A 27,430-nucleotide genomic window follows, 5' to 3' on the forward strand; every position below is an offset into this window, starting at 1 on the left:
GCATCCAGAAATGCATTAGATTGTGTCTTGTCTTCTTTAAACTCAGCACAATATAGGGACTTATAGTAGTCTCTAAATGTGTGCATTATATTTTTATGGTCAATGAGTTTGTCTCTGTCTGTGTTGGTGATTGCTGGGATTGCATTGTGAACTTCCTGCTTGTGGATTTGTTGAGCTAAGATCTTATTAGCTTTCTCTCCATATTCATAGTAATGATGTTGCGATTTAAAAATGAGTTGTTCAGTTTCTTTAGTTGTCTAGAAGTTGAGTTCTGAATGTTGAGCTCGGTCTTTTCCTCTGAAGTGCCTCACTTGGTCACCTGGCATGTTCTTGATCTATTCTAGTAATTTCACTGATTAGCTCTGATACTTTCTTGGTTTCTAATTTATTTCTGTGGGAAAAATATGAGATAATCTGTCCTCCTATGCCTTAAAGGGTTGTTATTTGGTGTCAGCAAACCACATTTCTTGAAGAGAAATATAACTTTCAATTTTACATCAAAAAGCTCCAATGAGAAGTCAAGCAAAATGACACCTTTTATCGGCTAACTAAAAAGATGTGATATTTATGGCTTTTAGTCTAAATCTTATATTTTTTCATAGCACTTCCCCTGCATGGTCATCTGCCTGATGTGTGCTACTGAATCTTTTAACTCTGTACTCCTCTGCCCAAAAAGCTAAGTGCCAGTCCCATAACTACTCACATTAAAAAAAAAAACTAGACTAAAAAGAGTTATGCTTTTTTATTCCATGACATGACTTGTTACAGTCGAGGAGAGGCACAGCAAATAAATGGAGCATTGGCTTGTAGGAATTCTTCTAATTGGGGTTGATGGTGTATTAATAAGAGGCTTTTGCAAAAGCCACACTAGTTGCTACATTTTGTTTCTTCTGTAAGGTTGGGTATTTTTGGATTTTGGAGCTTGGCAAATAAACTGTTTTATTATGGTTCTTCTTAGTGGAGATCATTTGGACTTTCCTTGTTGCCATGCAATGGAACAGACTGCTTCCGACAAAGAGTCAAAACTGGGATCCTAAACAGAATCGGATACAGAACATCACTATTCACGAGCGGAGAGCCATACATTCAGAGATCAGTATTAAAGCAGCAAACAAAAGGTGTGCCTTAGTTATCAAGAACACATCTCACTATACTGTATACAAGAGGCACAAAGACAATTTGTCTAATACCTTGCATTATTACAAACTACAGGAAGACCCTAAAAATCTCTAAAAGAAGGAACTAAAAAAGATAGTAAGTAGCTTTCCTCTTGACATCAAGGATCATGTAAACAGTTTAATTCCTGAGACCCCCATTACTTCTACATGCTTCCTAAAATCCACTTAGAAGGAAAACCAGGAAAGCCTATAATCTCAGGAATTGGTTCCCTTATAGAAAATGTCTCATGATGGGTGGACTACAATCTTAAACCCCTCGCCTGCAATACAACCAGCTACATCCAAGGCCCCACTGATTTCCTAAAAAACCTGCCTGCTATAGGCCCCTTACCTGATGTTGAGGCACTTGACACAAACATCCCCCATGATGATGGTATATTGGCATGTGAAAGGTACCTTAAACAACATAATTTTATGGAGTCAGTTATACAAAACTCTGACACACAACTTACTCTCATTTGGACAAGACTCCTACTTGCAACAAATGGGGTCTGCAATGGGTTGTCTCTTTGCACCTCTCTAAGCAAACTTATTTATGGCAAAACTGGAGGAGGATTTTATGTCAACGTGTGTATTAAAACCAATGTTGTATCTTAATTACATTGATGACATCTTCATAATCTGGACTGCCAGTTGAAGGACCTCCTCCATTTTCATAACGGATATAACTCTTTCCACCCTAACATACAGCAGAAACTTATTCAAAATCAGAAGTCAGCATCCTTGACACCACCAATTAACTGAAAGATAACACCCTTATAACTTGTTTTTCACAAACCAACAAATAGACGGACCAACATGAGAAGTGATAGCTTTCACTCAAAGCATGTAAGGCGCTCCACCATTTTCAGTCAAGCTATATGTTACAACCGTATTTGCTTAGACCCGGCAGCCCAGGATAAACAACTGCAGGAGCTTAGACAAGTTTTCATCAGACAAGGTTTTACTCCCAAAACAACAGAAACTCAAAAAAGAAATGCCACTGCCACACCCAGAGACAACCTTCTGGGTTATAAAAACAAAGACTGCAAGAACCGAATCACCCTTGTTGTTATCTACAACCCACATCTTGAAGCACTTCGAAAAATTATAAAAGAACTTTGGCCAATACTAAATAATGATGAAACGCTGACAGTTGTATTTCCAGGACCACCACTCTTGGCATAAAGACAGCTACCAAACCTGCAGAAACTAACTGTCCGTAGCTCTTTAAGTGAACCAACAGAAAATGGCACATCTCCCTGCCTACAGAAAATAGGCAATATGTGTTCTTATACTTATGATACAGGTTGTGTAATTATACCACACTGCCGACTAGAACATCAAATAAAGGGATAATTTTCCAGCAGATCATCTAATGTGGTCTACCTAATTCTCAGTATGAAATGTCTTAACACTGCACTCTATGTGGGAGAAACTGGACAAACACTTCACCGAAGAATAAACTTACATAGGTTCCACATTAATCATGGCAACAGAGATGTTCCTGTAGCAGCCCACTTCAACAGCCATGGACACTGTGAGAGGGAGTGCTTATGGGCAACTTCAAAACACAGCAAGAGGGAAAAGAATGGGAAGTTAAACTCATGCTAAAATTTAACACATTATAACATGATTTAAACAGACAAGAGTTTTATAACAACTTGACTACAGACCACATTGTATGGAAAATTAATCAAAATCTTCAAAAGACTTTGTTGGAAAGTTACCTTATTAAAAGATCTTGATTATACATTGTTCTTCTCTCTTGCTAAATGAATCTTAGCCTGGAGAGGTCTATTCATTTTTTACATCTAAGAGGTCTGTCTTAAAGGTTTTCCAATTTGTATAAACACAGGGAATTCCAGTCTCTGTATTACATCCTGCCTGAAGAAGGGGCCTGAGTTGCCTCAAAAGCTTGGATATTGTAATTTTATTAGTTAACTAATAAAAGGTATAATTTTGATTGACTTCTCATTATATCAATAATGGCTAACATGGTACAACACCCTAGTACTACTGTCATGTTTCTCCAAATTTTCATGTGATACAGTCATTCTGAAACTAGATTTGTGTTCAACTTGAAACTGTATCCTAATCAAATTTTCTTGTGAAGCAACACTTCTTGAAAAGAATTGCTGTCCAGTGTTATCATATAAAGACTCAAGAAGGTCCGAGAACCTCCTTATATTTGGTTGTTATTTGCTCACTAAACACTGTACAGTAAACCTAATTTTCTGTCTAAACCCTGCCCTTAGTTGGTGTCTTATTATTGGGGAAGCAAGTGTTTTATAATTTGCCTACATGGAATACACATTATTGGTAATATTACTTACACCATTTCAAAGGTTTCATGCGAAAATACAGCGGCAGACAGGGCACTAGCTTATACAAAACCTTAAATAATTTGCATTTTCAAATATTTTGAGTAAAATTGAAATGACCACATTATTATAAGCTGATGCTCTTCTTTTTGTTACATCATATTCTTGTTATTTCAACAAATCACATTGCTTCATCTCATTCAAGTTTTTGAGGTTTTCATATTTAACTATCCTTGGTAATCATGAGTACAATTGCCCGAAATACTATGAATGCAGACTTTGCAAGCCATTTTTACAGCCAAGGCACACAGTCCTTTTCATTGCATGGTTTTCCCCAGCATGTTCCCATTCAAACCACAAAACTTACTTCATTTTTGTTTCTTGCAATGCCCCATTAATCATTTCATATGTGGCCACTGGAACAAGTGAAACAACAACAGCAGGGCAAACATTCAAGCTGAGTGCCATTCATTTCCCTATTCAATCTGAGTAAACGGAAATTCTAATATAATGCTGAAGTGCCAGCACATTTGATATTAGAGTATTGCAGAAATCAAAGGATGCTTTGTTCATATTGCAGACTCCATTTATTCTTTCTAATTATCTATCTCAAGGAAAAAAAATGCATTGACAGTATAGTTTTTTTTAAAGATTCACAATTTAAAAACAGATCAATCAGATCCTGGAATGTAAATAATGACAGGAAAAACGGTTCAATTTATTTTATTTATTATAATTTTGCGCTGGCTACAAAGTGATTTCTTGTAACCCTTTATATACCATCACCTTTTTTAGGACTACTGCTTCTTTTCTGTTTATTTTCTTCACTGTAGAGCATTTATTTCCCTTCAAGTTTATAAAGAACTCTATTGCACGGTCAATTCAGATACACTCAACTATTACCAGTTAACTGGAGTCCCTTGTTGAATGCTGTCTAAAGTGGTTCTTTAGGTTATGTATGACAACAACAACACATCACAAGACGGTAAGTTGTATAAAAACGGATCACAATGCATTTACATATAGTAATTTGTTAATTCTTAGAAGGATGGATTTTTTTTTTAAACAATGAGTTCTGTCCAGAAAATGCAAAAGTCCAATTTAACATGTTCAATACAAATATTACATTTTTAACTTATTTCATATTTCATTAACCCAATGTGAGATATTAGTGCCATTACACATCCATGAAATTAAACCATACATTGTTGTTTATGCTAAAAACATTATTCTTGCTTTGGTTTCTAATGAAAAGTTTGTTTTCATGACATATAAAAGTAAAAAACTAACTTGGTATTTAATTGCAGGCATGTTTTGTTCCCATTTACTTGTATTACTGTTAAACCAAAACAAGTTGGAAATCACCAGAATTACTTCAAGCAATTGAAAAATATAAAATCAACCAAATAGTTACAGTCTAAATTAGGGATGCACCAATTTCAGCCACTGGAAATATCCAGCAAAAATGGCACATTTGGTATTTGGCTAACTCATTAAAATGCTGTTTTTTTTTTTTTTGGCCAAATACACTATAGACAATGTTTGTGTTGCCAACCTGTTCTAGTTCTGGATTACTTTTTCAAACGGCGCCTTCTATTCTTTAGGGACTGAGCACTATGTCAAACTGCATTGCATTGTGAGGTCTGGATGCTATGTGTAGATGACTGTATTTGTTTACAAGGACGAACCTGCAACACTTTTATGAAAGCAAAAGCAAATGGCCAAAACATGGGATCACCACAGAATGCAAAGCAACACTGTTTAAACAAGAACTTAATAAACAATATGGATTTAGCAAAGGAATGGACAAGTCATCCTGACAAACTAACTCATGTATATTGATAATGTGAATTACTATGTGTTTGGACTCAGTGCCTAAGGCCCTGTCCACATGGGTATTCAGATCTTGTTTAAATGAATGCGCTCTGAGTGAACTAGTCGTTTAAATTACGTTTTGTAGTGGCGCTTATTTGACTTCAATATGATGTTACATTTGTGTTTGTTTGCGCCAACCTGCAGCCCAGATTGTAGTTTTGTGTGTTTCCTGTGGAGGGTAGTTATCAGGCAGTCCATAGTGTTTTTCAAGTTTCATCCTTCATTGGATTCACGAAATATGGATCAGTTGGCTTTATTAGACTTGAACATTGACCTACTTGTGTTAAACATCCTCCTGATACAGTGATGTTCTGATGATTACTGAGTTCATCCTCTGACTGCACAACGTATGTGTAATCTATGAAGAAATGCGAAAAAGAAAAGATGGTACGACACCATATTACACGCTGGTCAATTAATATGGTATTCAGTGTTAGCCTTGAAGTGCTGCTACTTGTCACCTTGAAGTAAGTAAATATACAAACAGCATTCGCGTATGCACTTACTCACCCACCGGCACCTAAAGTTACAACATTAGCACAAACCTACAAACTGTTTCAAATTCTCCATTATTATCATTAGATGATAATATGTGTAAATGTTTGTGTGAGTGTACACATGTAATCATGGTACATATCCGGTCCTCCAGAACTGAAATGAATGACATGTGAACACAATACAGATATTTTCTTCACTCTCATCAGGATTTTGGCAGAAATTGAGGCTAAGAAAAAGCCGCATCAATGTTTTTTTGATGCTATCCAAACAAGCATCTGACCGAACACAAATGGTGAAAGCCCAAGTGGGCGGTCTGACTGGCTGCAATTAGCAAAAAAACACTCGGCATTTAATCCGCACTCACCTAATGCTACAGACAGCAGAAAAACACTCAGTTCAGACGTCTGTGTGGACAGGGCCTTAGTGTAAAACATTATAATTCACTGGAGGCACCCAATTTATTAATGGCTGGGTGCAAGATCTTGAAATGTACAAGCTAGCAAAGTGCAAGTGTGTAGTCATTCTAGCCAAAGTAAACTGGTTAAGGTGTTGGTATTTCATCTACTATTTTTTAAGCTGGTTAAAATGTTTTTTTTTTTTTAAATATTTCAGCATGAAGGGAAAAAGTACATTGAATAATAAACAAATACTGTATATTGTAACTCATAATTTATTATTTACCCAGCTGTATTAGTATTTTCATTTATATATTTATTCATCATTTAGCTTCAACAATTAAATCATTTTTCAATAACTTGCAGTACTGAATTTCAACTTCATTGAAAGCTTTAAATCAAAAGTAAAATGGACTAATTTTAGGCCTAATAAGTGAATAAACGAAAGAAAAAAGGTGTTCAGGAATTGGGCTTAATGTTTTCTGAAACTGAACTTTGGCTTTGACCAAGAATTTTCATTTTGGTGCATCACTAATTTAACAATTCTTTTCCTTAAATTGAATGTATAAACTGTGGCCTGTTATTCATTGTAATAAAAACTAATTAAAAAATTAAACTAAATTCAGTCTATTCAGTCAATCTACAAGTTAAAAATATATAAACACAACACATTTGATTTCAAGCAACTGCAACATTAACTTACCCATAAACTGTACATGTAAAATAATTAAAATTTACTCTGTCCACTCAAGAAATATTTAAGTGCTCTAGCATACAGTATACCAGGGGTGTCCAACTCCGGTCCTAGAGGGCCACAGTAGCTGCAGGTTTTCTTTCTAACCCTTTTCCTAGTTTTAACTGCTAATTAATTCCCTTCATCATCATTTTAATAACCCTGTTTTTAAGGATTCAGTCCTCAGAATTGATTTGTTTCTTCATTAAATGTCAGCCAAACAGAAATGAGATGTGAAACGAGCCAACAGGTGACCAGCTAAATTAGAGCGTCAAACTCCACAGCCAATTTCACTCTAGCCAGTTTCTTAATGAGAAGCCAATTCTTGCTGTTAATTAAAGCTGTTACTGAATATCATGACTTGTTGCTGCTATCATACTGCCACAGCAGACTGCTGATTTTCTGTTTGTTCTAAGACCACTGTCAAGATGTTTGGGTTACCTGAGCAGAACAACATGACGAGACCTTCAACTGTCTTTATTTTCGGGTTAGCTAGTCATTTGACATCTTGTTTTGTGCCTCATTATTGTTTGGCTGTTCATTAAGGAAAAAGAAACAACTAAGGGGTCTAAGTCACGTCAATTAAAACTAAGGCAAAACAAGCAGCAAAAATGGCTCACTAATTAAGAAGATGGTTAGAATGAAAATCTGCAACCACTGTGCCCTCCAGGACCGGAGTTGGACACCCCTTTACAGTACACTATATAAATATCAAAAGGGAGCCTTGCACAGAAGTAATATTACTAATATTTTATCGTTTTCTTTAGATATGTTGGTTTTTATAAACATTTTTGTCTCTCCACAATACTGCACCAGTATTCAATCCTGAATGCAGCTTCTCTCACTTTATGCATGTTACAAAGGTTAGTGCAAAGTGGGGGCTTTAGTTGGGGGTTCCGATCTTTTAGACTAAACAAAGCACACCCTGTGAATCTTATGGCAACCCTTGAACATGGGCATACTGGGCAAAATTCAATTTCATTACTATACAGTACATTTCTCATTTGATTTTAGTTAACATTTAACCACAAGTGCTCACGCGTTTTGATGCAAGTCACTGCAATGCTGTGACATTTGTGCCATTGTAATCTCTGGCATATGTGGAATCTAGCAGCATTCTAAATGAATTGAGGACTCAGAAGATTGATGTTAGGCTGGAAAAAGAATCATGTTTACCTTGAGATGATGCATGTCTTACCAGGAATGTTAGAGTATGTGTTAAAGGTATTATGAAGATTGTAAGTTGACTAAGTTAACTATGAAGGCACAATTAATTCAAAGCTTACTTAAGGTTATTTGCTCTTACGTTGGCCGAGGTAATGTACAATATGTTAGAGATCTACACACCCTCCAGTGCTGGGTAGATCCTAGGTGCCTAGATACAATGAAATATTTCTATTACTCCATCACCTGGGCTAACTGTTTTCATCAAATGTGGGAAATACAAAAGATAAGCAAAAAAAAAAAACATGAAAGCACTCTAAGCTGAAAATGCTACACACATTATTTAAACAATTAGCAAGGAACACTTCTGTGTCCGCAATATCCCAGATTTCACCACAAAATGTATTCAAATAGCAGTGCAATGGACTACACATACTTTTTTTAATAAAGAGACACATGCATAAACTTCAAATTTAACATGATATCAGACTATGCAATTATTTGGTAATCGACAAACAAAAACATTACATGTGAAGAACTAATTGACATAATTAAAAGCCTAGTGGAAAACAGCATCTTGTGAGGTGCAATTCATTATTCGATATTATCAACAAAAAAAAAAGACACACCAAAAATGTTTATCTTACAATATAACGTTCCTCACATTTCTGCATGCAATAATCAGTGAAATATTCTGTCTGGCACTCCAAAATGGTTTAAGTGTTTTGTTTTAAATAAGTAATCATTAATAAAAGCACACAAGGTCAAACCAGTAATGGGTTTTCGCTATTAGTAAGAATTTACCTTCAAGTACCATTAAGTGATTAGCTCTTCCAAAAGGCAAAAAGCAAATTACTTGACAAGTACCTTTAAGCAAGTTTCATTTCCTAAAGCACAAATGAGTGCTGTTACTTCTGACTTTTCCCAAGAAAGGTAAGATAAATTATTTTTATTCAGATTGTACAGTAGATCAAATATTTACCATTTTAAACCTTATAATTTTGAAAAAGGTGGGATACCATCATACATTGCTGCTTTTAATTTAATCCAATCAGCTACTTTCTGAGATGTTGTCTTTTCCTTCATTAGTATTTTGGCTGCTTTTTTGAGTTTGTTTTCATTTCTCTCCAAGTAACGAATACCATCCATTTGCAGTTGATTTAGTTTTTCTTTCCGATTTTCATCAAGCGGTATGTCCTCATTCATCACTGGATTGAAGCGAAAGTAGGTGTCTGGAAGCAGCAAAGCATCGAGCATTGTGTGTACCTCTGGAACAATGCCAAACAAAAGTCGATTTACAAATATAAACAAAAATGTCTTGCATGTATAAAATGAAAAAACAGGCTAACATGATGTACAAATATAATTAACTCATGAAATGGAATCTGATATTTTTAGACTTCACATTTCTAGGCCTCTTGTATGAAGTAAAGTCGATGGTCCCTCTTAAGACATGCTCACCTTTCTTAAGCATTTTATCAGTGGTAAAATTGATTTGAATGGGAGCTAATTTAAAATTTACTTTTTTATTTGAGGTTATATTAAACAATAAAGGTCTTACGATGATGTACTGATGATGAACTGTAATACAGTATTCATCTTCTGTCTGCAATGTCATGTGATTGGCCATATCAAAGTCAGCACTCCCATAATGGGGGCAGATAAGGCCGAAATCAAACTACAAAAGGACATCACAGAAACAACAATAAAAATGATCAACACCATTATGTACAATAATAATTCATAAAATAATGACAGAAATTAAGTACTGGATGTGCAAAACTAAGAGATACCAGCATTCTTTATATCTCAAGATACCATTATGTGAGTCCTCCATTAGAGTAGCTTTGTCCCTCAAAATGTCTAGAATTATTTCTCTTAAGATCTGCCTACGAGGTGTGATGAATTTTAACATTCATATTTAACCTACAAACTCTTTTACCTTTTGATTGACTTGTGTTTGAATTTATTTTGTGACTGACTCATATGCTCACCCTACTAGAATTCCCTCTACTGTGCTAATTAACTATTTTAACTGAAAGTATTTTATATAATCATCCAACTGTTAACTATTAAGGCTCTGCATAAAACAATAGCTTAATTTTTTCTCTTTAATTCTTAAATTACCATTGAGTCAGAGGGCTCCCCCAAGACTAGAATTTGAAAACACTGTTTTAAAGCAAACGTGGACACAGCATTTACAAACAATGATGTAACAGGCATCCCATTTAGGTCATGTCCTTTTTCTCTCCCAAAACACAAATGAAAAATTTAGCATTACAATCAGAGGGTGCTTTGCTTAAGCCAGTGGTTCCCAAATTTAGTCCTGATACCAGATGTGGCTTCAAGCTTTTGACCCAAACAATTTCAAATTTAATTTGGACTTCTAGTTAAATTAGGAAAGATCTTATTTCCCAGTTTGTATTTTGGTATCAATCCAGAAGTTACACAAACTGGTTTACTATTTTTCTAATGTAATGTACCAGCCATTTACGTATGCTTCAGTGAGCTAATTTTAAAGGTTGCCATCACTATCATCGTCTTGATTTTTATTTCTCTTTTCCTGGTACTATGATTATGTAAGCTGTACTAGTGTATGACATCCAAGTAGCTGCAGCCTTTCAAAATTCAGAACCATTTGCCCTGTGTTGGCTTTGCTCCTTGTTACATGTCATTAACATACAATCAAAATTGAATTAATTAGAATATAACTAAAGAGAAGCTTTGGGTAAAACAGAAATATTCCTAAATCCTCTCTAAATTTCATACTACTGCACTTTTCTAAATGTAACCTAATAAAAATGACCAGTTAATTACACAATGAGATCAATCAAAGGTAAAATGACTCAGTGATGGTGAAACTGGTGGTAACGAAAACCTTCAACCAAACTGGGCCTACAGGACTAACTTTGAGAATCACTGGTGTGGTAGAGAGAGAAAAAAAACATCTACCATATTTTTACTTTATTTTTTAATCCAGTCAATTCATCAGATAAGATTTTCGAATGCAGGCAGCCCTAGATGAAATTCCAAAATGGGAATTTACTAGTCAGGCCAATTAGCTTGGGGGATACAGTTGGCTAAGACACGAACAGAACACAATGCAAATGGACTAGAATGAGGGCTATGATTCAGAAGGTGTGTCAGGAGCTACAGAGCAATAAAAAGAGGAGACTGTAGGCTACATGCTCTCTCTCCATGCCATTTTTCATCCATGGAGGAGAAGGAGACCACCTCTCCCGGCAGCCATATTCAGACATGCCATGCTGCCTTTTTCTGACACTCCATTCAAAGGCCATACTGGATCAAGGTTTGCACTGGACCAGGCCAGAGAACAGAATAATCACTAAGACAGCAAGCTGCCTGGTAGCTTACTGTCAGGCTGTATTAGTTTAAACAACACTTGTTATACTGTACTGTTTATAATGTAAAAAATATATTCTGTGATATTTCAAGAAGTAAAGCTGTATTAAGAGTATGTGCAAAAAATCACCTAAAACATCACTACAGAAAACTGATGTGAAAGCCTTTAAATTATCAGTCTTAATTTTTTAAGGGTGGATATCGACTTTTGTCGACAGAAGGGGTTGAAGGCAGATGTCAACTAAAGTCAGGTAAAGGGTGATAAAAGCGTTATGTAGACCCTCTTTGCTAGGAGGACTATTAGAATCATTGACTTGACATTGAATCCCTGCATGTGCGTGAGTAGTGTTGAAACATTTAGAATGGCAGTGACATTGATTGAGAGAGCAAAGTGAATGCGCAAACCAAAATATTCAGTGCATGTTAGCTATTTATTTTTTGCTTATTATTGATAGATCGAACTCTGACTTATCGAACTCCGATTTTGATGCAAATGATCTGGCAATCAAAAACGAAAGACAGGTACTTGCATGAGCTGGTCGGTTCCCAGCTGATCATAGTGCTGAACATGTTCATGTAGCTGATGTGCCTACAACAACATTTACCCTTGGAGGATTACACAGACATAGATCTGTGGGAGGCAAGCTGGCTTCTTGACTTCAGCTAGTAACTCAGCATGCTAGTGGACATTTCGGATTACCAGCTACTTGACTACTTCAAGCTGTTTTTTCCAGAAACTGCCTTTCAGCTTATGAGTAATGAGACAAACAGGTATGTAATTTAGGAAGTGAATGTACATATTGCAGAGGCTCATGGAACATAAAACAGAGTGACATTTGTTATAAATAAGTATTTTATGTTAATTTATGTGTGAAACCATTGCTTTGTGTGCTTTTGGAAAAATATTTAGCCCTGGGTCAAAAGGAAAAAAATAATTAGCTGTAAAAGAGTTAATAGAACTTTGAGGAAAAAATACAAAATTACTGATATTCTAATGAGAAAATAAAAAAACTTTTTATAGCAGTAAGAATTGATCAAGTCTTTGAAGCTAGCATTAATGCTAAACAGAAATTACATGAATATAGTTATGCCATATTCCAAAAAAAGGTCCACATAGAAGTCTCATTAAAATATTATTGCTGACACATGCTATCTCAACTTTTACATCATTGGCAAGTTTATTACCATGTCAATGCAGCTGACATAGCACATATTTGCTATGTCGAGAATAACAGTGCAGCTCAAACATCTAATTGAAAATATATTGTTAGTAAATTCGATAGAAAACAGTACTTAATGATATAGTGTTGAAGAGAAATCATAAAACATTTTCAAACACACATTAGCTGCTGAGAGTTTGGAAATTGAAAATAAACAAAAATCACATTAGTGGAATATAAAAATGCTGATTAAATTTACCTTGAAAAGCAGACAAATCATAAAAGGAAGAAATGTTATTTTTCACATATTAACTAAAAAAAAAAAACTTCCCAACCATCAATTATATTTGATTAGTAGCAACTATCTCGGATAACCTTTTTAATTGAATATGGAAGCACTGTGGCATTTGTGTTATAATAACTTTTGTTATATTTGTAATAGTAAAGCTAAATCTGTTAAGTCTGTTTCTGCTACCTAAGGCTGTATTTATTTAATTTTATGTCTTGGTAAGGACTAATAGATTTTTGGTTGTGTTCTGATTTCTTTTTCATACTACTGTACATAAACATTTCGAAACACAGTTAAAAATATACTTGCTTTTTTCAAAATGCACCTTGCTATTATGTATAGTACACAAAGCAGTAACAATACAGTAATGTGAAGTACACCTACACAAAATTGTTTAATGCAACAGTAGTTGCATTAGGTTTACTAACCTTCAGTATCTGTCGCACTGCTGATAACATTGGTAAGCTTTGTCTTCAGACTTGTATATGTGACGTTGTTCTGACCTAGTGACTCATAACGTCCAGTTCCTAAAGATATTAGACACTGGACAGGGGTGTCTGGCCATAGACATTTACACTCATGAAGAGCCAGAGCAGAAGGATTGTTGATCAATAAACCTCCATCCTGTAGGAATTCAAAAAAGACATGATTATATTTCAACCATTTACATAAATAACCAATATGTATAGTTTATGTACAACAATTCACAAAAACAGAATATATATTTTCTAGAAAATATTCACACATTATTGAAATACACCATGGACACTTAACTTCAGTCACTATTACTATGCAAATGTGTTCATCAATCGTGTCACTTCCCTCTTTGTCCAGTTTTATACAAGCAAAAAAGCAAATAATTGTGTTCACAGTACTGAGACTTCACATTTTTCATCTATCCATTCATTTTCTGAACTAGCATTTCACATTTTAGATAAGAGAGAACTGGGACTTGTCAGAAAATAAATGAAAATAAGGTATGAATCCCCGAGACAGATCTATAACCCCTAACAAAGAGAACTGGCACTTCTATCAGATATGGGAGAAAAGCAGCTTAAATGAAGAAAACTCTGAAAAACACTAAGTACACTAAGTGATGAAGACAGAAAAGTCCATACTCAGTCTGGTAAATGAAAAACTTCAAACAGCTGGATAGCCACCTTTCTCTTGGTCTAGGCATCCAGAAGGTGTGATCCTTAGCTGTTTAAAGGTGATATGCAATTTCTGACACACGATGAAGCAACAAAAGAAACAACACTCTCTGTGTGAGGGTCATAGTATATTTCAAGGTTCTGAATCTGCAATAAAGACTTGCTTTCAGTAGGTAACATGCAAACTAAGTCAAGATTTCTTAGAAATTTTAGATAAATCAAATTCCAGAGTACAAATCACTAGTTACTTTAAACAAGCAAAGTTTTTAACTGAAAGCAGTAAATATTTGAGTACTGGAAAGAGAATATGGGCACAAATCATTTTTAATTATACTGTATATGTAATTATATCAAAACAATTAATAAATTACAGTTTAGAAGTAAAAATAATAAACATCTTTATGGACTCAAATTAATAAAAATATCAGAAATATTTTGCATACAGCATTATAATTTTTGTAGGTATAATTAACTGCTGTTTAAAATTAATACAATTAATTCTATTTGCATTCCAAACACTTAGTTCAAAAGAATGAACATGTCCACTATTGAAATTGGAGATTCTCCCTCAACATATGCTATTCAAAGATAGCATGAAGATTAATGTTAAAATGTGAACATTCACAAAGCAGATGCCAAAAGGATGGAGGAAATTCAAATCAGTTCAGTTTATTTCTGTGTAGTGCTCTTGGAGTGACAAGCTCACAGGGAGACACCAACACAAACTTTACAAACTATTATTAAATAATATAATTACATAATGAGTACCCATTAAAACACGTATTTGTTTAAAAAGACAGAAAAACGAGGAGGTTTGAAACTGATTAACATAAATGGAGCCCAGCAATATCTGTCCTTTAATAAACTGTTGAAGTTTCAATTCTTTTTTAATATCTTTCTGTTACACCAAGGCACCAAGTAAATTCAGTTTGCAAGTTTAAGACATGAAGTGATTGTCAGTATTCTTGTAAAAGTGTAATAGTATTGAGTGATCCATGGTCTTGATGTGTGTAAACACTGCTGCTTTTCAAATTTAAATTATAGTTCTGGTCTGGACCACTGATAAGTGGGACACAGGAATCACAGTCTAAGATCCTGCTTGTAAGTCAAGACATGGATAATACTGGCCACATTTTGGACAGTTTATATAACTTTGGTTTTAAATATGTTTTAGATCTTAAGTAGTGCTGTACAAACCACTCGCTCTCTCTCCATGGAGTGCCAGCTTTTGCGATTGTTTCCCTGCATTCTTGATAACGTTGTGTGGGCTATGTACAAGTCCAGCATAGGAAAGTTATAGCACCTCCAACACATTAAAAATAAAAACTATGACAATGTCATATAATCATGGAGAAAACCAAAGGTCAAAGTCTTTTTATTATCGTCCCATGTCCATGGTTCAGACTATAATCCTAATAGTGGACCTGGAATGTAATTTCTATGTCCTCCCTAATTGCATTAATAAATAAAATAAATAACAACAGCTCTTTAGAGAAAAATCTGACTCGGAAAGCTGATTTTTTTAAACTATAGTAAAATGGATTAAGACTCAAAATGCCCTAAATATGTGAAATAGAAAGAGAAAAAATAAAATATAGAATTCAATCATTACTTTATTAACATTTACAGATATCCATAACCTTTCTATTTCAAAGCAGCATTACAGAATGGGGTCAGAAATGACCCAACAAATTTTATCTGGATAGGCTTTATCATCCCTGTACTCACTGCTAGTGTATAGCTGGGCAGTGCCATATACAACCATCTATGACTAATTTAGTGTTTAATTGAGAGCTAAATGGCATTACCAGCCCCGAACTAAAAAATAACACACAAAAAAACAGAGAACCCTGATAAAACCCATGCGACGAAAAGACAAAAACACGTAGACCTTATAAAAAACATGCAGAGGTCAAGTACTGACGATCAGGATCGCTAAAAAATATTAACAAGCTATGACAATCACCGTACCAATGACAAACTCACCAAATTTCCTTACCAAATTTCCATCTAAACCAATGCCATTTCAAATTCAAATTTTAGAGTGTCAAAAATGACATCAAGAATAATTAGAGAGGTTAACTGTTTAAATTGGCTTACTGTATATCTGCAGCACAGCATGTGACTATCTTGGGGCTTTTAAATGGTTATGTCACATAAGCCTTCTTCCCCTTTCATGTAATTTCAATAATAGAACATAAAAGATAATAAATCCATTACAGATTTTTAACTAACTAAAAAACAAACTTAAATAATAATAAATAAACCTGCAACGGACTGGCATTTTATCCTAAGCCATTTTCTGTTTTGTGCCTTATGTTGCTGGCATACAGGCATGTTCAATTTAACTGCTAAATATCAAAACTTAAATGTCTCAGTGCTAAGCAAGGTGAGTTCTGATTAATAATTGTTCACTGAAATCTAACTATGCACAAGTTTCATAGTTCTTAACACATGCCTTAAAACAAACCATTCCAATCTTCAGATTATTACAATATTACATTATTATGAGCTTGAAATTGTTGATGGTGGTATAATTAGAATGTCAGCTCAGGTTGGACGGTTGGGAGACAAAGTCAGAGAGGCGAGATTGCGTTGGTTTGGACATGTGCAGAGGAGAGATGCTGATTATACTGGGAGAAGGATGCCAAGGATAGAGCTGCCTGGGAAGAGGAAAAGAGGAAAGCCTAAGAGGAAGTTTATGGATGTGGTGGGAGAGGACATGCAGATGATGGGTGTAACAGAACAAGATGCAGAGGACAGAAAGATATGAAAGAAGATGATCCTCTGTGGCAACCCCTAAAGGGAGTAGCCGAAAAAAGAAGACGAAGATCAATATATAAACTATTGCCGTTATTTTTTCATATGCATCACCTGTGTACATTACAAAATTTAATAAAGTCAACCAATTTTTCATATGGCTTTTTCATAGCTGCATCTTAGTTCCACTTCTAATAAATTATACGTGTATTGAAATATCATAAACTCCTTGGAATTGCAATATTCTTAACCTCTTCTTTTTTCTCTTCTAGTTTCTGAAAATGCAACCATCTAATTAAAGTACTCTGCAACTACCTGTGATGTTGTAAAAAATGTTGGTGCCCAGACCCATTGCATCAACTCTTTGAGGACAAAGCATTAAAACAATAGGAACTACTTAAGCACATTTATGTTGCATAGAATGCCCAGACAGGACTGGTCAGACTTTTGGCCCATAGATTTTCGTTTTCTACAGCATCTTTTTGTGTCCTCTGAACATCTGACAATAACATTAGACATCATTAGAATCATAAGTGACTTAAAAACGAATCCATAATTACGGACTTTATCTATATCTTGTATATCTGTATTATTTATCTGCATATCGATTTATTCTTATTTAACTATTTTTGGCATTTATGCATTCAAATACTTATTTAAGTATATTATTTACCTTGTAATCTTTTCTTTAACCTCTTGTTATATGCTTTGTATTAAAATGTGGTATAGAAATTTTTTTTTGTAGTTGTTTTTGTTTTCATTCCATTGGTGGGAGGAGACAGGGAGCTTAAACATTTTCTTTTTAAATGCAGTCATTTTTATAATTTATTTATTTGATCTGTTCTGTCTGTCAGTTATGCCTTTGTGCTGTCTATGCTTAAATAACATGGAGGAATTTCCTAAACTTGTACAGATCCAAGCAATAAAATGCCAAAAGTACACAAACCTTTAATGTTACCACAATTAATCTACTGATCACCTTTTAGGGCATGTTGCTGACAGGTTTTAGCCGTGCAGTGCAATGTACTGGCATCATATTCAGGGTTGGTATACTTACAGCATCCATATTAATAATTACTTAATTCATTTACTTTTATTTTAATCCTACACATGGGCAACTAACTACAATATATTAGTCCCAAAGCAGTTAACAACAATAGTGATTATTTTAAGCAATTTGTAGTTAGCACTGTTATGGTTTGATGTTTAGAATTTGTGGTTGAACAAATGCATGTCTAATTGCTCATCTGAGATTTAAAGAAATAATGCCTGTTTGGTCTGTGGTTTAAGAGTTGCTATGCACCTTTCCACTCTTCTAGTCCTCTTTACTTTTTCAGCATAATCACCTCTCTTCCATATCTGAGGTTCATAGTTTGAAAAGCATTCTTGCCGGCAGACCTGTGTTTCCAACATATTATTCAAAGATAAGTCACCCCTTACTAAAACTAATTAACCATTTTGCTATGAGAGCCCACCAATTCTGCAATTTTCTGCCTTAAAATACCATTCACTATATTCAAAGAAGACTGGTCATTCACTGTATAATATGTGCATGCTTTGAGCCTGTCGATTTTCACATTGGATGGAACTAAATACATTGTCAACCTCTAAGTAAATTGTCTTTGCTTCTGAATTGATGAGAATGGTACATAATTGCTTAAAAATGTATATGATATTACTTGGTTCCATGTGATCAGCTAATGTTAACTGTGTATGCTAAAACAATATTATTTTTCCCCAGTCAAAGAATTTCTACACAGTTAATTTTCCTCACTATGCTGTACTCAATGCACTTGATACTACAGAAGGCAACGGTGATGTTTGCCAAATGTAACACTAACTAAAGTATTGATTTATTGTATGATATATTAGTAAAGCATTGAATAATCATATAAGAAAGAAAAGAGTAAGAGAAACTTTATAAATCATGAAATCTAGGTAATTGTATACATTTCTGAAATACATTTTGCAGATGACTCTGTTGTGCAAAATTGAGTTTTGGCTATGAAATAGCATTACAATTTGTCCAGCTTGTTGTTAAAACAATTTCAAAACAAATAATGCAGAGGAAGACATTTCTCTCAAGGAAACTCTTCAAAATGATTAAGAAGTGGTTAAAGTAGAAACATGTGCATAAGCAAATATAAAAAGTTGAATAAAATTATAAAAATTAATGAATATAAATGAAAGGAGGTTATATATGAACTGTGTGCTAAGTGAGACTATTTGATCACTCTGCACATTTCCAGTCAGCATACAGAATGAATGACATAATAGTAGTACAATTTGTACAGATAAGGCTAAGTATGTGTATCCCTATCTTTGAACTAAAGCGACTGGCAAAGGAAACTCATCAGTAATGAAAAGGAACTGAATGCTGGCATCAACTTTTCAAAGAAGTTAAGAAAGCTGATTTAGCAGAATACTTTCACTTTAAAACTAAATTAAATGCATCAGGATACCAGTATAATTTTAGAGGACATGAACCTCATTTTCATAAAAGTGGAAATTTCAAGAACAAACTGCTCAGTTATATTGTTAAAAGTCAGAATGTCTTTTATTAAAAAGTGTGTGGATGAGATATTGGGATATCATTCAAACATGTATATCTACTGTACCTTCTTGCATTTGTAAAATGCCTTAATTTACTTTCCTCATATTAGCAAATCAAATAACTCAAGGGGAGTCATGTAGAAACAGGAAAGAAAGCTGAAGGAAACTTTCAGAAAAGCTATTTTGCACAGTGTACTTGTACCCCAGACTTTTACGGGCAACAAAAGTAACAAGTTCACTTTGGACTTTGGTTCATGCATCAAACTGCTCAATGAGAAATTAGGTGCTTTGAAAATAATTTATTGGAAAACATTGGAGATGTCAAATCTCTGTCATTCAGGTTTTAAGGTAAAATGATTGCAAAAATATTTTGATGAAGGCTAACTTAACTCTAAGTGATAAAAGGTGTCAGGAAACATACACATATGACATGTTTTGCCATTTTTTGGTTATAGCTCATGGATTAACAAATGTTACCTATGGTATATATCCACAATATTAAAGTATGAATTAAATGAACTTTAGAGTGCTGTGTATACTGTACAGTCTGAAGAAATGCAACTTCATCAAAAAATAAATAGACATGCTAGAAACAAAAATTTGTTATCTTGATTGTGTAATCCAAACAGACACAGTGTTCATATCTAAAATATCACAATCAATTTTTTTAATTTGGATTTAAAACAATCTAATGATTTTCTTTATCCTGGCAGTGTGTAAGTGCTACATTTGTTCACAGACATTCATTATACTGTTTTAAAACTAAATTGCACCTGCTAATGTAAGTCATTGGCCAAAAAGAGAATTCATATTGAGCCAACTTGAGGCACAAACAGAACCAGTGTATGCGAAACAGCATCTGCCAGAAGCAAAGATAAAGTAAAGAAATAAAGTTAACAAAAAAAAAAAGAAAGATAGGGACTTCCTTCCTCATTAAATTAGATGTTTTAACTCAAGGACAAATGCAAAGATGCATTTGTGTACTCAACATTATAAATTATTCAGTGCACACTAACATTAGCTCTCATTTTCTGATTACAGCTGTTGGAGACAAAGGCAAAAAACTGCATTTTAAAAGAAGGCAGAAGTACTGTCATAGATCCAAAAGTGGCTAATGGAACGCTTTTGGAGAATTAAGGTTTTTGAAATGAATGTAAACTATATATTATTGACAGAAATCAAATACATTAAGGTCAATTTTGCATCAAATCAAATTTTGTTCTCTCCAGGTCTACATCAACATTTTCAGTCCAATTAATCAATCTGTTTTGTACCACCAACTAAAAATATTATATTCCTGCATATCATACAATAAGAATATTTTGTTAATTAATGTACAGTATATTACAAAATGTGCTGTGAGATCTTTAACAGAATCTTTAGATTAGGAGAAAAGGGTACAATTGACACAAACTTCAGTTTTGGGTGGTTTATTACTAGAGAATTCCTTGAGCATAAATGGTACTAAATTGGGGTTGAAAATGGGTGGACTGATTTAAAACCCAATAGCTCTCCCTGTGAAAAATTACCCCAATGGATTATAAAACAGGTTAGGCCACCTTCAGCAGCAAAAAGTGCAACCAGAGATTTCCTGTACCATTTGATTAGACTCTTATAGAGACATCTTAAAATGTCAGTGTCTGACATTTCATACAGAAATTTGCTCAAGTTAAGAGAGGTTCAGACATACAAGGATATCAAGGATAAGGCAATGAAGGAAGATGTAAGGCAAGTGATATCAAATGTTTTTAAATGTACAATGGCTAGGGTAGTATATGTTTCAGCTGATGGACAGATGGCCTGACATTCTCTTAAAAAATCCTCAGGTACAGGTCATAATAAATAGTTCCTCTAATGTCTATACATTTTTCAGATCCTGATCCAGCAAAGCATTTTTAAACTATGGAGTTACCACAAATAGGCAGAACCAAACGTTCTTATTGTGTTATACAGGCTTAGGATTTTTTGTTCAGTCACAATGATACTTGTGTTAGTCAGAATATTACACTTTTGATTTATTCGTTGAAAGTTATCTTAGAACCTTGGGTGGTTATCCAGCTATATTGTGGCAAACTTTACAGGAGTACTCATGTATTTATAATAAGTAGTGGTTGTGGTGTTACTACTTTCTCATGTATAACATTTTTGTCCACATTTTTGTTTATTATAGTAGACTTATAAACACTGACTGACCTTAGTCAAACCCAGGAGATGATGTAAATCTACATATGCTGTTCTAAGCTGCTTTACAACTTAATTAAAATTTAACGTTTTGATTTGGAAGGGATAGTTTCAAAATATCTACCCCATGGAAGTTTGACAGTTTGTCTCCATTTGGTCAGTAATGCTCTGACTGTGGGTTGCTGGCACTGCAGTTACAAAATAGCTTGGGGCAAAAACATTTTTCAGACATGAACATTGTTTGAATACCTTACACACTAAAGCACTCTTTCTATATACTATAATACATTGCAGAGAAAGACTGGCTTAATTTTAATTGTGAAATATACTAAACAATGCAGACTTGGAGCACATTCTTTTTCATTATATTGTAACTTAATTAATCATTTTACCAAACCAGCCTATTGTAATTTTACAGACACTGGAAACAAGTGAATATTCCTGCATCGCTGGGCACAAAGCAGAACCCAAACCTTGATGGTGTGCCAATTCTCTCTGGGAGAAGAGTGCACAAGTACAAAGAGAAAGAAAATTAAACAGAACTTTCTCGGCTCAACTAAACATTTGATGAAGAATGTAACAAATACTATAATAAGTGAAGATGAGACACCTGTTTGTTGAGGTATTAAATGCTATAAGGTTCAGCCAGCCTCTTTAGGTTCTTTTAGTTAATAACAAAAAGTCTCATCACTGATGACATGTTTCATTTATGTAAAATGTTTTTAAAGTATAAAATACTACACTCTCCCAACTGGATAACAGCTCAAATCAGTGTGTCTTGAGCAAAACAATATCCTATTCAACACAAAAAGTGACTACAGAAGGGGCTTAGTACACATTTAATAACCATGACCATACCATATGGTACAGTAATACATCTTTTGTCATGCTTCAATTAACACAGATATTTAACCACTCATTTGTATAAAAGATTAACTGTTTTCTGATAATAATTCACCATGATTATGTTCACATTCCTCATTTCATCTTATGTGCAACAGGAAAAATGTAATGTGCCTTTAGACTATCTACATGGAAGTTACAAGAAACATAACATTTCATTTTAACAAAATGTTTTGATTTTAGTTTGCACTAATTAAATGTCTTTAAACTCTCTATCTATCTGTGAAATTTTATTTAAGTGTTATTTTTTATCTGGAGTATTTTTCAGCTTTCTGAGGCTTGATGCGAGACCTAATTAGACCTAAACAGTCTGCAATTACAGTCCTCCACTGCAGCATTAAAAATGTTCAATTTTATTTATCCCTCCACGTCTTTTGTGATCCGATTTTAGCCAGATTATAATAAACCAACAGACATACCCACGTAATAAAAAGAACTGAATTGTTTTTCTAATGTGGTGTCACGGTGTGATTTTTTTTTTTATATTAAGGATCTCATTAAAACATCAACTTGAAACACCACACTTAGAAACTTCCAATGCAGGAAAATCTTTTCACATCAAGGCATGAAAGACAAACTGCTGTTTTTATTATTCTAAAAAGAGCCTAAAAATGAGGAAATGTGACATCAAAATGTCTTCAAAATAAATTTCAAAAGTATGTGGAGTCAAACACAATTACCAGTTGGTTTGTAATGTTCTTTTAGCATACTGTGCACTGACAAGTCCAAAAATGAAAAGTATTTTACTGTTAAAACTATATATCACATAAAGGATTTCCAGCACAATGAACTTGAAAGTCTCTTTATGTTTATAGTTTGAAATCCTGCCTTAGTTGTGTGTGTGTGTATCAGACAACAAGAAGGCATGAAGTCCAGAAAAAATTACAATGGATAAAGAGTAAAATTCTCTCAACCATGTTTCAACAAATTCACAAAGTGTTGCAACCAACAAAAAGTCCCACAAAAAACCTAAAAATAATAAAGATAAAACTGCTTGGTGGTCTGTATCTACAAGTCCAAGTTACACTATCTTAAAAGAGGTTCAGGTACCTGTCAGGAGGATCAAAACAGTCCCCCTAGAATAAAATTACTTAAATAAAACAGAAAAAAGAAACTTCAGGACACAAATTCTTCAGGATGCAATATATGAAAACACCATTACACACTAAACAAAATGTATTCAAAGCCTGCTTAATCCTAAGCCTGGTCCACCAACATCAGGCAAGGGCTAACCCTGCAAATCCACCACAGGACTTACTTTTGCATACATCTACAAAAAGTGTACTAATTAAGAAATGGCACTAACATAACAAAACATGTACTTGGTAGGAAAAGCATAGCACCCAGAGAACTCTCCTTCCCCCCGATTCCCCAATGGACATGGAGAGAATGTGAAACACTGAGTGATGTAGTATGTAATTATATAATAATACTCTTGAATCATAAATGGCTTTCATCGAATAAAAGTCAGATTTTTGAAGAGGTGTCACTATAAAAATATCTTAAAGGAAGTTATTAAAAATAAAGCAGTAGAATGAGTTAATACAAATAACAACTGAACAGATGTGTTTAACAGAGAAATACTAAAAGAACACACTGTTAATGCATCTGTTTTCTAACCTTATAAACAACAACAGTGCTTAAGAAATGGTACATTTTTTTGTTGTGCCTGATATTCATTTGCCAAAAAATCAACATTACAAATATGTTGCCAGTGGATTCAGAAAATCAAATATGACTGCAAGGCGGATGGATTTAGTTTGAAAGACTCAAGGAGGAAAATATATAGTAGTCCTGTCCATAATACTGTATAATAGCCTGAGCAAATAAGGGAAAGTACAGGTTGTTTATTCATGCGATACATCCATTCATGGAAAAATACACTGCATGTAGAAGGTTTCCCGTCAGGAAGAAATATTTCTTTAAATAAATCAGTGTACAATACATTAAATCTTTGACAGCAGAGCTTTAAATTGCTAATCATGAATACAATCTTTTACGTTACCACAAGCTCACACAGCTTGCTTGAATAATTTTCAACGAAAGTGTTGGCATAATAAATTAATGCACATTTTAAAGCTGAAACTCTCATCTCTAAGACATTTATCTAGCATATGTGAGTTTAATACTAAAAATAAATGTATTCAAAGAAGCCTGAAACTTTCCAGAAAATACCTCAACCAACCAATCCACTTGCTAAAACATGGGTGTGGGGTGAATGTATCAAAAGGATAAAATGACCTATGTATTATTTCAGATCAATTAAAAAGAAATGTTTACTTTCACTTTGACTGAGTGTTACCAGCTACAAGAATAAAAAAAAAAAAACTCAGAAAGGTTAAAGGGGCTTGCGACAAATTTCACTTATTAAACATGTAAAGTGAGGCAGACAGCAATTTTGAAAAAGGAGAGGGAAAAACTTTGTTAGCAGAGGAAGTCAACTTAAGACTTTGATACATTGTAGAATGTAGACATTAAACTTTATGTTGGATGAAAGAAAACAGTAATCTTTGATTGTGTTTCTGAATTACTCTTTGTTGTTGGTGCAGAATGCTTAACTAGTCTCATTACCATGTTGTACTTAAGTACAGAAATAAAAATCTGTGTTTTTCCTGAGAAACCAAAATAATGTTGACTGGGGCTATAGAAGTCTAAAAAAATTATTGCCAGACAAACATGTGCAGCACAGACTGCTAAATGTGTTAAAATTGGAAAAGGCAAAAACATGAATCAATGTTAAAGTACACTGGAAAATCAGATCATTCAAAAATATATAACTTGCTAGACCTGAACACAAAGGCAGCTCCTAACCATCCAGCATCAGTTGCTAAAGCTAAACCAGCAGAGAAGACAGGTCCATTGTTCTCCTCTTGCGTGAGGTAGGAGAAGATAATTAAGGAGGAACAGACTAAAAATAGTTCTGAGAAATGGAGAATTGAATAAACATTTACCATACATAAATTCTCAAGTCTAAAATTAAATTAAAAAATAAAGCAAAATATACTACCATGTTGGCACTTTGTTATTAGGAATTCAGACCTGTGGACATATTTCACAGAGATTCTTGCCACACTTTTAGCACAAGTCCATGTTTCCCACACCTTATCACCAGTAGAAGTTAAATTAACAAAGCAACTTAGCATTGGCATGGCTTGGAAAACAGGCTCTTCTTGTTGTTCAAAAGAGACGTGTTTATCTCTCCAAAAGCCTGACATATTTACTTACATTGCCGATAACATGACTAAAATTTGTTTCTAACAGTGAACTTGTACTTCATCCAGTCCAAACAACACCACATGGGTCATGGCAGGTTGGACACAGCAACTACCAAAATTTGATATATTAAACCACTCTAGAACTGGGAGGAACTTTGCAATACTGCAGACATTCCTAGCTACAGCCTAATGTATTTTATTTCTGATAAATCTGAGCATTAAAAATCTTAGCTATTGCACTATTGAGAATTGTTTTAGATCTGTCAAGAACATCTGTACAGTCCATCTGCAGTAATTGAGCAATCGCTTGCCCAGGTTGTAAAAATCATACAAAAGGGGTTGGCATTAGACTTTATAAACACAACAGGTTTGGTGGTTGAAAAAGAAGCAAACTTTCACTCTCCTGAGAATCAAACTACCTAGGACAGTCAGAACGGCTGTGACCATTCAAGTTATAAGTATCGGGAAGTGGGATTTTATGAAATTATACAAAAGTTCTACGTGATCTTAAATTAAACTTAGCAAGCTTCAGGCTGCTTTACTATATTATTACAGGAAAGACAATTCCACACACTAAGATGTAGAAGTCTTGTGTACCTACTCTAAAGAAAGGCTTGAGGATTTTCATGCCTTTGAACATTCAATCACTTCCATTTATAGCTATTCATATAAAATAAAGCTCATCAGCAGGGTTTGTTAATACCAAAACTCCAATGGTTTATTTCCCCATAAGACATCTTGAACTTCCTGATTTAGTTTAATCTGTAAGGAATATATTCATCTCAGCTAAGGTGAATTGGGTTCAGGTTTTATTTCCTCCATAATAATAAGGCAAAGGGGAAATGAGAAAGAATTTTTTATTTATTTCATTTTTTAAACTCAGTGTGTGCTTATAGTTAGTAAGGTCTTTAGCTCTCACGCACCATAACAAAATGTAATCACTCAATCACTGCCCTTTGACATAAGGTCATTAGTTCAAGTTCTTGACCATGGCTGGAAATGCAGGACGGAAATGACATATTGTCAGATAATTTTGTATGAAAGAAAGTATCTGCAGCACCCTTAGGCAATGAAATGAACAAAAACCCACTGTGTCCCATCAATTTAGAAATATGTTTGTATCATAGCTCTAAAAACTATGATTAAAACTTAAATATATATAGTATTACACTGTAAAGCTCCCTGCAAATCAAAAATGTAAATTAATATTCTTTAATGCAAAATTTCCCTATAACATCAGTTACTATTTGTGAGTTGCATATATTTTCATTATATTTTCCAGCGGTTGTTAGCTGTTGTGTATATACAGTATACAGTGAGTATGTGTTGTGTGTGTATGTGTATATATATTAGTGCTGGGCAGCAATTAAAAATTTTAATTGCGATTAATCGTATACAATCACAACAATCACATTGTTATTTGCAAAATTCAATAATGAACTCAAAAATAGTGTATTCCGTATATTTGGCTTGCAAACACTTTAAACAAATAAGGTGCATTTTAACAGTAGTATTCCCTTTACATAGTAGCAGTTAAAATATTTCTTGTAAATCTCAACTTAAATATTAATGTAATCAAATCAAATATAAAACCAAAGCTGTTTAATGTTTTGTCTAGTTTGTTACAGAAAAACAAGTTACCCTCAGAATCCACAGCCACAATCACAAATTTATAACAGGTACCTTTCGAGCTACAGCAAGTTAACATT

At 34.0% G+C, this 27,430-nt stretch overlaps 1 protein-coding gene across 1 annotated transcript in view; it reads right to left on the minus strand.

The window, feature by feature from the left end:
- Positions 1-8,309: 8,309 nt before the first annotated feature.
- Positions 8,310-27,430, minus strand: part of pnpla8 (patatin-like phospholipase domain containing 8) — an 80,136-nt gene continuing 61,015 nt past the window's right edge. Inside the window, exons 9-10 of the mRNA XM_039760937.1 lie at positions 13,387-13,582; positions 8,310-9,414 (exon numbers count right to left, since the gene is read on the minus strand). Of these exons, the coding sequence (XP_039616871.1) occupies positions 9,140-9,414; positions 13,387-13,582 (471 nt within the window). The 3' untranslated portion in view covers positions 8,310-9,139. The remainder of the gene's footprint in view (positions 9,415-13,386; positions 13,583-27,430) is intronic.

Source organism: Polypterus senegalus, chromosome 8 (assembly GCF_016835505.1).
Source record: "Polypterus senegalus isolate Bchr_013 chromosome 8, ASM1683550v1, whole genome shotgun sequence".
Taxonomy (NCBI): domain Eukaryota; kingdom Metazoa; phylum Chordata; class Cladistia; order Polypteriformes; family Polypteridae; genus Polypterus; species Polypterus senegalus.